An 11503-nucleotide genomic window follows, 5' to 3' on the forward strand; every position below is an offset into this window, starting at 1 on the left:
GGTCGTGGGGTAACAGGTTAAAGGGGCACCACAGAGAATTTGAGATGCGTTAGTCGCTTATGCTTCTTCAATACCGAAAGTGCCACTCTTACTGTGAAAGGAGGCTTGGCAAGCCTAAAAACACGTATGGACGAAAGGCAGTTAGCGGCAACTCTTTAATTTTCCCACACCATCCCACTCTGATGTGAATTTTGACGTGTCTAGTCAGGGCTAGTTATCTTTTTATAGGTAAAGATGAACCACATTGTATTCCTTAAGAAGCCAAAGACTTTTGAGAATTTTTACTGTGCCACAATGGCCCAAATGTGAAAATGTACTTTGAAATTTACGATGTCACACTGACACACCGGTGCTGGCAAAATTTAAATGATAATAAGCCTGACATTAATTCTGTTCTAGTAATGAACTTCTTACCACAAAATTAATTAACATTGTAACGTCGAAAAGCACGTCCCGGCACGACGCTCTCAGCCGAACGACATGATCATCTGATGTTCTAACCTTTTCCGTCCTCTTTCTCTAGTCTGGATCTCACGTGCCAGTCAGTTCGTCCTTTTCAAAACGTGCCACTGGACCTGCTACATTCACCACCCCCTCTCCCATAGAGTCTGAGGTTCGAGGCAAAGAGAAGTCAATGTCGAAACCATGAGGGATGTAGAGTTTCAGTTCGCTAGCATGGGCGGGGAAAACACGGTTTCGTCTTTTGGCGCCAAGTTCGGGAATAGCCACCAGACGGAAGGTAACAGGGCCTAGAGCCTTTACTACACGAAATGGACCGGCGAACCGGGGCAAAAACTTCTGGCAGCATTGCGGTACATGCTGGACGTGTTAAACCAGTAGTAGGTCTCCTGGTTGAAAAGAAGGGGAGGTGCTTTGCTGGGAAGATGAACCCAGTATTTCCTGGTGATGTGCTATGGCCAGCCGAGCTCTGAAGCAAGTCTTTCGAAGAAGTTCATAAGCGCTGGTACCAGGAGGACGGTGGTGCAGCACTGCGTCACAACCAAAGAAACTTTATTTTGGATGCCTCAGCATGATTCCATGGATGAGCTTGAATGGTGATTCTTGTGTGATCACCTGCTGGGACGTATGCAGTGTGAACACTGCGGTGGCGACGTATTCGTCCAAGTCGTTATGATTTGAACTCACATATGACGACAAGATGTCCTTTATGGTGCGGTTTGTATGCTCCCCAGTCCGTTTGTTTGGGGATGCTGAGCGGTGGCTGCACCATGACGAATTTCATGGCCATTTAATAGGTTTTTAAATGCGCACGACATGAAATACGTGCTGCGGTCGGTGATGAGCAAGCGTGGCATGCCGTAGCGAAAAACGACGCACTCAAACGGACGTGCTGTACTGAAGAGTCAGGGAAGGGTTTGACTTCGGTCAACTTTGTGAGGTAGTCCGTGGCCACGATTAGGAACTTGTTGCTGCGCGACGTACGTGGAAACGGTCCCAAGTGATTGAGTCCCACGACGTCAAAGGGAGTTTCAGGAGGAGGGATTGGTTGCATGGGGACCGGTGATGGATTTGTTACAGTTTTTTGTGCTTGACAGACCGTGCACGACGAAACGTAGTGGAAGACATCAGTGTGCACGCCTGGCCACCAAAATCTTTCCTTGATGTGTGCCAGCGTCTTGTGGAGCTCGAGGTGACTGGCATTTGGAGCGTCGTGATACATAAACAGCACCGATTGCCGCATGGCCACCAGCACGACGGGCAGGTACGACTCATTTTGTTGCTGGTGACAAAGGATGCCATCTCGAACGACCTACGAGACTAGAAGGCCTTCACGATGACGCTGGGGAGTGCATACTTCACCGGACAGTCGTCGGATGATGTCAACAATTTTTGTGTCTTGTAGCTGTGCTGTGCGTAAATCAAGCACTGCCAGGGCTGGTGAGGGGTTGCCAGGTTACAAGAGAGGTAGTCGGCGTCTTGGTGTCTAGTGCCGCTGCGATGCATTATGACAAAGTTACAGTCTTGCAACTTGAGACTCAAGCCCACCTGGCGAACTTAGTGTTGTGGTCTTTTTTTTGTTTACAGCCAGTGAAGGGCGACGTCGGTAACCACAGTGAACCTTTTACCATAAAGGTACGGGTGAAACTTTTCAACCGCCTAAACTACCGCCAAGCACTCAAGTTCTGAGGCATGGTACCGGCTCTCCGGTTCACTGAGTCGGCGGCTAGCATAAGTTACCGGCCTCTCCTGCTCATCCGAGCTGAGTTGTAGAAGGACAGCACCGAGGCGGAGACCGCTCATGTCGATGTGAAGCACAGTCTGTGCATTCTCGTCGTAGTGTGCAAGCATCAGTGGTGTCACGGAAGGCACCGTCTTGGGCAAGACCCCATTTCCAGCAGGCATCTTTCTTTAGCAGCTGGTTGAGAAGTGCAGGGCAAGAAGTAAAGTCAGGGATAAAGCGGCGGAAATAGGAAGCAAATCCCAAAAAACTTTTAAGCTGCTTTGCCGTGGTGGGAAGTCGAATACAGACAATGGCTTGGAGCTTTATAGGATCAGTGCTGATGCCTTTAGCATTGACCACGTGACCCAAGTAGGTGACTTCGGAGAAACCGAAGAAGCACTTTGACGGTTTAATGCAGAGGTGAGCGTCTTGGAGAGCCCGTGAGACCATTTCCGAGCATCTGAGGTGTTCTGGAAAACTAGGGGCATAGGCAATAATGTCGTCCAAATAGACCAAAGCCATTTTCCATTTCAGATGTCCAAGTACGCGGTCCATTAGTCGCTGAAATGTAGCAGGAGCACTGGAGAGACCAAATAGCGGGTGGTTAAACTGGTACAGTCCGTCAGGCGTTATAAAGGCAGTTTTTTTCTGCGTCATTTGGCTCTAGTTCTGTTTGCCAATAACCAGAAAGAAGATCTAGCGTGGTGAAAAAAAACAGACCCCGTGCAAGAGGTCAAGGGCGTCATCAAGACGAAGCAGCGGATATATGTTAGGTTTTGTCACACTGTTCAGGCGTCGATAGTCAACACAGAAGCGGGTCGTGCCATCCTTCATGAGTACTACAGGGGACGACCACGGACTAAACAAGCGGCATATAACACCCCGCTTAAGCATGTCGTCCACTTGACTGGCAATTTCTATGCGACTGGCAATCGACGCGGGTGGTACCGTACAGGAACTTGAGAGCCGGTATCGACCCTGTGCCAAAGAACAGAAGTGTGACTGAGTTCGTTCGGCGATATGGCCACACAGTTATGGTATTTTCTTTCATAGCAGCGCTTGAATCTCGGACTTCTGTGACAGAGTTAAGTCGGCACCGAAGTTGAATTCGTTCCAGTCTAAGAAGGGATTAGTTGGCGCCGAAGGTGCTGCAGGCTGCACTAGTGCTACGACAAGCGGTTCTTCTAGGTAGGTACAGGTTCCAAGAATGGTGTCTGGAGGCAAGCGCAGGTCGCTGTCTGAAAGATTGAAGACAAGTACAGCAAAGGTGTTTCCTGAAGAGTGAAGCAGGGCATGTGGCATTGTAAATTCTCCTCCAGGTTGGGAACAAACCGCGCTTTCCACGAGAATCTCTGCGTTGAACATTGATGCTACCCCACAGCGCACAGACACCCAGGCAGCAGATGCAAAAGGTATCGTAATTGTGGTTGTCGTAGTCACAGGTTATAAAAATGGTGTGAATTTTCGAGCTTGAGGTTGTGCCACCTTATTTCGTTTAGCGCACAAGTCCGGCAAGCTTGACGCGCGTAGCCTCGTTAAAATGCCGAATTGTGAAGAAAATTTCGTCGCTAAGTTTTGAACGGATGGCACTTGTTAGCCAGCATAGCCTGGAAGCCAGCATAGCCTGGAAATAAACTGATGCACTTGCACGTACGACAACAAACAGTGAGCTTTATTTGAGGCTTTGGGGACGGCAGGAGACGGTGTCAAAGAGGAAGAGGAGAGCTCAGTGGCGCAATCAGCTTCGCTAAACTCCAGACAGGCCCTAAACGTGGTGCACCAATCACATCCCAAAATCACTGGCACACACAGGTTTCGGACGACAAGGAACCGCTGTTTAGCTGTTTTCCTGAGTGCGTACACACCCAATTTCGCGGAGGCTTTGTAGAGCGGTCCCATCAGCTAGGATGAGGTGGGGTTGGTCGACTGGAACAGGCTTCAACGAAACTCTCCCAAGCAAAACGCAAGGAAGCCGCAGGCCGCTCCTGTGTCCACAAGTGCTTCAACCTGCTGATGCGGATCCCAAACTTCACCGGCATAGCTGGCATCTCTGTTCAGAAGGGGCCTAGTGAAAGGAGAGGGGCTTCAGACATTATGCGGGGTCATGCCCTCGAAGGCCTGCATTGTAGTTTTCTGAGGGAAATTCCGGAGTGGTAGCCAAATTTTTCGAAGGCTCGAGCACTCGTGGGCAGTCCCGAGCAAAATGTCTGGCGTCACTGCATTGGTAGCACCTGAGAACTGGCGAAACCTGATGGAGCTGTCCAGGAGGAGCCATATGTCAGGCCATTGACGCCGGTTTCATGAAGGCTTGTCTATATTGTTACGTGCGTAGGAGACCGTTTATCACCCTTACGGATGAAGGGGGGTTGTTTATTTTAGGTCGCGAAGGTGAGCGCAAGAGCGGCCAGCTGGTTGATCAACTCAGTGTTGTCCTCTTCTTTTCCAACTCGGGATCGCAAGCACGTTCACCGGTCATCATTCTTCTCACTCACGCATACGTGCAACATTCATCTTGTCGCAGACGAAGCCCGCCGGGTGAGTCAATCCAGTTGTCTTGACGTGAACAAACTACGGAGCTCCTTGACAGAGCGTGATGCACTACACGCTTCACAACGGCTGCTGTCTTCTGGGGATCCGGGCGGATGCCGTCCTTATCGACAAGGTGCCCAAGCACAAGGGTTTGGCGGTCTCTGAAGTGGCATTTCTTTGAGTTTAAAACTAGGCCAGCGTTTCTGATGCAGTTCAAGACAATATTCAGACGCAAGTTGTGGTTGTTGAAGGTGCGGCCAAAGATTACAATGTCGTCGAGGTAGTACATGCAGATGTTCCACTTCAAGCCGCACTGAATATTGTCCATAAATCTCTCAAAAGTTGCTGGAGCATTGCACAGTCCAAATGCCATTACATTAAATTCAAAGAGCCCGTCAGAGGTTACAAAGGCAGTCTTTTCCTTGTCTTCAGGATGCAGCGGAATTTGCCAGTAGCCGGATCGTAAGTCTACTGAGGAAAAGTAAGAGGCGGAATGAAGGCAGTCTATTGCTTCATCAATATGTGGGAGTGGGTACAGGTCCTTTTTTGTTACCGCATTCAGTCAGCGATCAGCAGCTTGGCGATCAGCGGTGCGGTCAGCAGATTGCGACCATTCTTCTGTCTCCACCTCAACGTTAATGGCAAGAGCTGATCACACATTTGTCGGGTGGGCAAGTCGTACAAACCGCTGGATGTGGCTGTCAGCGATGGCGTCAACAAAGGCGTTAGCGGCAATAAGGTCCATGGTAATACTAGGGCAACCTGACAGGGCCTTTATCAAAAGGCTGTCAACGTAAGCGGCGAGCCCTTGAAGGTCACGTTGGCCTGGACGGACGTGTTTCAGCTGTGTGAGGTAGAGCTGATGAAGGTGGTGGTCGCCAAATCTGGTTTCGAGTGTCGAGATCAAAGCTTCATAGTTGGAACGGGTGATTGGCGGGATGTATTCGAGGTATTCAGCCGCGGCGCCGCAGAGTTGTTCCACAAGTACCTAAGCCTTGTCTCCAACTGTCCAGGCATTAAGAGCAGCAACGTGTTCGAATTGCACGCGAAATGCTACCCACGATGAAGTGCCATCAAAGGTAGGTGGATTAACTTGCGCTCCAAGAAATTGAGGCTGAGTTGAAGGGGAAACGCCATGGGCGGCTGAGGGCAACACATGAGGCTGACGGTTCAACTGTATCTCAATGACAGAGATTCGCGCAGCGAGATCTGCGATGACGTCATCAGCAACCGACATACATTGAGCGAACACTGTTTCGAGGGAGAGCAGGCAGGTTGCAAAGCAAGTGTCAAATTCTTGCATAAGCACTGTTCGGTCAGCTGGACAATATGGAGTTCTGAAAGAATACTTTATTAGTCTGACCTGGCTTAGTGTTTCTATTTTGTGTCCCTTTATGTGGGACTTGAGGCTCATTGAGGCTATTTGGGTGGTTAGCTTGATTGCCTATTGAAACAGAAACTACACTTCTGCCAGAGAGCATGTAACATAATGTCAGTGATAAACAAAAGGTATGTAAATCACTGCAGCTGAAAAAGAAAAACAATATTACATTCGTGTCTATTTTGTCTAATTGTTGTGCTATTCCTGCCGTAATGATTATTTGATGTTTGCATGCTGCAGAAAGCTGTGATAACATAACTAAGAAAGTTATTGTTAGCGCCATGCCAAAATGAATACTGAGCTGTCATATCATAAAAGTAATGAGTGCTAAATTGTTTATTTTTGTGGCATTTGTTGAATCTTCTCTTTGTGATTTAGTGCATGAAAGCCAAAGTTATAATCAAGACCTTTTTTTTTTCTCAGTTTGCAGAACTGCAAGCACTCGATTTGCAAGACTCGGTATCCCACGTTTCTGGAGCCATGTCCTCATCATCATCATTAGGGTGGTGACCCCAAGCGCAAATGTCACCATACATTCTTACTGTGTAAAAATATGACTCTATTGTTGGCCATTCGTGACTATTCTGTACCTATTTCTATAAGCCGGGCATTCTCATAGTTGTTTTATGAATTAAAGGGGTACTGACAGGAATGTTTTTATTTTTCATTTTTTCTTTAAGTAAAGGTCGTCGACTTCCAGTAAAATATACCGGCAAGCCTCAAAGCGCCCTATATAATTTGTTATAACACCTTTTCTACTACCAGTTTCGGTTTCATTTCTTGGGAGGTGTAGGTGTCATGACATAGGTGGTGGTCCCGTGGGACCAGGACATAACATTTTGGCACTCACTTTGGCTAGCTTGGTCGTCTGTTACGCAGCTACATCTGGCTCCACAACAAGAAGCAGCATAGCAGATGACCGAGCAAGCTGCAGCAAGTGCCAGAATGTTGCGATATTCTGCTCCCATGTGACCACCTTCTGTGTCATGACGTCGCAACACATACACCTCCTGAGAAATGAAACCGAAACTGGTTGTAGAAAAACTGTTATAATAAACTATAGAGGGCGCTTTGAGGCTTGCCGGCATATTTTGTTGAATTCCGAAGTTGACGACTTTTATTTAAAGAAAAAAAAAAACATTAAAGATGTTCATTCGGCACCCTTTTAAGCCTGCACTGCAATGTGTCATGATAATAATCATCATTCTCATGCACATTTTCTTTCCTTAATGCTGCATGTCAGGTAATTTCCCATCTGCAACACCTTGGATGCCTAAACATCTCAAGGTCTTCCTAACAGGAAAGTTGTGAACACGCATCCACGAAAGAAATGAAACGCTCTAAAGGCTAATGACTATTATTGTTATGTAACATATTACGCTCCTAAGGGTTACAGTTTTAAGTGTGCTGTGTCTTCTGTAAAGAGTAACGTTGGTGCACTGAGGTTTTGGCATGCTCTAAAGGACTACACAGCTGGTATTAATCTGTTCTGAGAGTTGAGGGTAGTTCCAACTTCTTGCAACACTGTAGCATGCTGTGTGTTTCACAGCATCAGCAGAGATTGTAATTATTGGTCACTTGTGGCAAGTGCTATGTTGTACACTCCAGAAATTAAGGCTGTGAGAATGCACTGTCCATAAATTCAGCCATTAGTGGCCTCAAGGCATCTCGCAAGCCATTTCAAAGATGCCACTGTGCGCTGAAGTTGGCTGATTTGTCCTGACTGTGGCTTGTGACTGGCTTGTCCACAATGTATGTTGCACATCATTTTTGCTACAATCAGCCACCTAGTGCAATAGTAGGTGTCTAAAACATGGCGTGTATGACACGCTTCCGGCTCCCAAATTGCTTCTGGCGTATGCAGCCAGCATATGCATAGCCTTCGAGATTTGGTTCTGTTATTCAGAGAAAGCCGTCGCGCGAGCGTGGACTTGGACATCACCTATTGTCATTGGCAAATTGATGTCGCAATGTCTAGTATATTCACTGTTATTGACTACTCATCGCAATAGAGGAAATCAAAAGAATGGGATTGAAAGAAGCAAATTGTTAAGACATGCAGCCCCAGGGTACTGATAGAAAACATTACTAGGAGTACTAAAAAAAGTATGCGTGACTCCGTGCATTGCAGATAAGTACCACAGCAACAAACGTTCACATGGGGATAAAGGGCCCATACAGGAACCAGGTTAAACATAATTATCGCAAACAATATCCTCTGTGTGTGTTTAGGTCTTTTATTTCAATTAGAGTGTGCCTTCAAAGCATGACTACGAAATAGTCCCGATGTTATTTTTCAGAGAGCAGTGTGAAGCTGCGCATGTATGGAGCAATTAACATTGGCAGTGGAATTGTTTTATTTATATGATCCAATTGACCTTCATATGTTGACATTTTTCAAAGGTGACCGTAAACCTACTGAAAATTATTTGTGTACGAGCCTTTGCAGCAATTTGGCCGGTGCCTGCAGGTCACCTCATAGAAACACTCAGTACCTAGCATATTTTTACTTTGTGGTATAGTTTAAAATTTCAAAATTTATCACCATATACCCTCATTGACGGGCTTCAAAAGCACCTGAGGCCTAGTATATTGTGTTCAAAAGTGGAAAAATCTATGAAGTGGTTCTGAAATGCTACTGTTGGCACACTTTTCAATGTATAATTGGAACTGCTATATTTTCTATTTATTTTTCATTTTTCCTGATAAATTTGTCCTTCAACCTTTGTGTCACTTTGTAGGTTAAAGGCTTTGCAGATAACAGTTGTAGATAACTAGCCAACTTGAAGATTCAGAAGTGCCAGTAAAGACACCACTTGTACATCTGTTTCTGTCTTACAAACTGTGCAGACAGTATTAAAGAGCTTTGACCCATGAAATAAATTTCTTTATATTTTAATTTTTTGTATATTTATATTTTGTATTTTGACCACGCTAACTAGTATACGAGCGTCATTAAAATGTGGAAGGGAATTGGAGTGGTTTTTGCAGTGAGAGTGGACAAAGTAAAATTGTGCTTGTCAGTTTAAAGTACCACCAGTTCTGTTCCTAGTCATATTTTCTTCACACTAAAATGGGAGAAATCGAAAAGGAATGTTTTAATATTACTAATATTTTGGTAAATGGTATATTGTTTGAAATCATGGTGCTCACTGTGGCATCCCTCACGGCACGCACTAATGCAAACACAGTACAAAACCCTTGTAGCAGACTAGGCATGCTGGTTTTCCCGTGATTATGTGAGGATCCTCTATGAGGCAGGGGTGGCAGCACATCCCACCATGGTCATTAATTCCTTTAACCTTTATCTATTAATATTTAAATTTTTTATACACTAAACTACCTTATTCAAAATAGAAGGTATGGTTAAATGCAGGTTCATTCTTTCTTTACTTTTCTTTGCCCCACCATTCTTCCAATCCTTGTCTCCACCATGGATATACTTACGTTCCCTCGAGTCGGGTAGGCTAACTACAGTAGAACCCCTTTGATACGTTTTCTAGGGGACCACGAAAGGACCACGAAAAGAACGCATGAGCCGAAAAAACATAACATCCGGTAAGCATACGGCCGCACTACAGGTGAGACAAAAAGCTCCTCTTAGCAGAGCTTTGTTCGAGTTGAAAAGAAAGTCGGCTTACTATCGAAAATCCGCCAAATAATGCTCCCTATTGCTAGACTAAACAAAAACGCCTCTTTCCTGGCTGTCGTAGCCATGAATCTTGCCAAAAGAAGGTTGCGATTTCCATCTTGCGCGGATCGTAAATTCATTTATAATGGCCTCTTTTTGAGCACTCGCACCTCCCTCGGTTCCCGCGCAGGTATTGAAAATCACGACAGCGTCCGCAAACGGGGTTGTGGTCAAACTTGTGTGTTCATGCACCACCTCGTCGGTTCCGACGTTGGATGGATGGATGAGACTGAACCCTTTAAATCGGGCGGTGGCATACGCCACCTAGCCATATGACTATTAACATATTTTGTACTTTGTGGTGGGTGAAATTTCACCCCTGCCTTGATTTTAGCCACCAATCAGATAACCTCCGTTTGGTTATTTCTACCCGCTTAAAGTCTATTTTGCCTTCACTTTCCCTAAACCCCAATGCTTTCACAAAATCAGCCCCGTTGCTTTGCACTGTAGGGTTAAGCCCTTTACAGAAAAGTATGAGGTTTTCAGCCGTTTCCTCTTCTTCTCCACACGCACCGCACAATGTGTCTATACCTTGGTACTTGACTCGGTACATCTTAGTCCGCGATACTCCCGTCCTGGCTTCAAACAACAAAGAGCTTCCCCTAGAATTATCGTAGATATTTCCTTTCGCAATTTCTTGCTTGAAAGTTCTGTATGTTCCCAGTGCTGATTTCGTCTTCATCCCTGTTTTCCACAGGCCCCTCTCTGTTTCTTTAACCTTTTTCTTAACCGCTGTTTCCTGCAGGTTTGCACCCCTCCTGCAGTCCAAATATTTTATTGACAATTTTCTGGTCAGCTTCCTCTATTTTGTGTCAACATTCCTCATGTACAAATAACTGAAAACTCTCCTTGCCCACCGCTTTTCTGCCATTTCTCTCAATCGCTCCTCAATTTCTATCTTGCTGCTGGCTTCCCTGCCCTCAAATGACGTCCATCCCATGTCACCCTGTACCAGTAGCGCACCCAGGATCTCTGCCAGAGGGGGGGGGGGGGGGGTTGACAGTTTGCCAATACCATCTAAACAGCACTAATTTCGATTTATTCACGGGAAATTGTAAAAAAAATGCGCTTTTTGCGAGTGTGCAGACGATTGCGCGTCTTACATCTTAGTTGCAGTACTCAAATGCGTAAGGAAAGACAAGGGGTTAAACAAAAGGGGGTGTTAAGTCGGCCTCAGGGGGGGGGTTCCAACCCCCGAATCCCCCCCCCCCCCCCCGTCGGTGCGCCACTGCCCTGTACCCCCTGATTTGGTGTATTTCCGTGTGCTCCCAGAGCAAGTCTACCTACCCCTCGCTGCTTAACTTCCAACCTTGCTCGAACTCTGATCTCATGCACAGGACCGCATTGCCGAGCGTCAAACTAGGGAACATCACCCCTTTCCAAATCCCTCTCAACACTTCGTACCTTTTGTAATTCCACAGTGCCCTATTTTCGTCGTGAGCCGTGTCAACGCCACCTAGATATCTAGGCGGTGTTGGCTGTGTTGAGATTGATGACAATGTTCCGACGTCGTCATCGTATTCACAATGGGCACGTGACATGGGCTATTTGTACTGTAGCACCCTCAAGTTCCTGCACCCATTTGGCAGACTTGTCGGCGTTGTAGATGTCTTGCACATCCTCGGTATGTTTTCAACGGCGACACGCAGCGATCAGCGTAGGAGCCGCCGACTGATTGCCATCGCAGTTTTTTGGCATAACACCTGACAACGGAAACGTA

General features: G+C 46.4%; 1 protein-coding gene across 1 annotated transcript in view; it reads left to right on the forward strand.

Moving 5' to 3' along the window:
- The window catches only part of LOC119456498 (cytoplasmic tRNA 2-thiolation protein 1-like), a 54047-nt gene extending 45056 nt beyond the window's left edge, over positions 1–8991 (forward strand). The window contains exon 15 of the mRNA XM_037718315.2: positions 6516–8991. Coding sequence (XP_037574243.1) covers positions 6516–6602 — 87 coding nt within the window. The 3' untranslated portion in view covers positions 6603–8991. The remainder of the gene's footprint in view (positions 1–6515) is intronic.
- Positions 8992–11503: the final 2512 nt, after the last annotated feature.

This window comes from Dermacentor silvarum, chromosome 6, assembly GCF_013339745.2.
Source record: "Dermacentor silvarum isolate Dsil-2018 chromosome 6, BIME_Dsil_1.4, whole genome shotgun sequence".
Lineage (NCBI taxonomy): Eukaryota > Metazoa > Arthropoda > Arachnida > Ixodida > Ixodidae > Dermacentor > Dermacentor silvarum.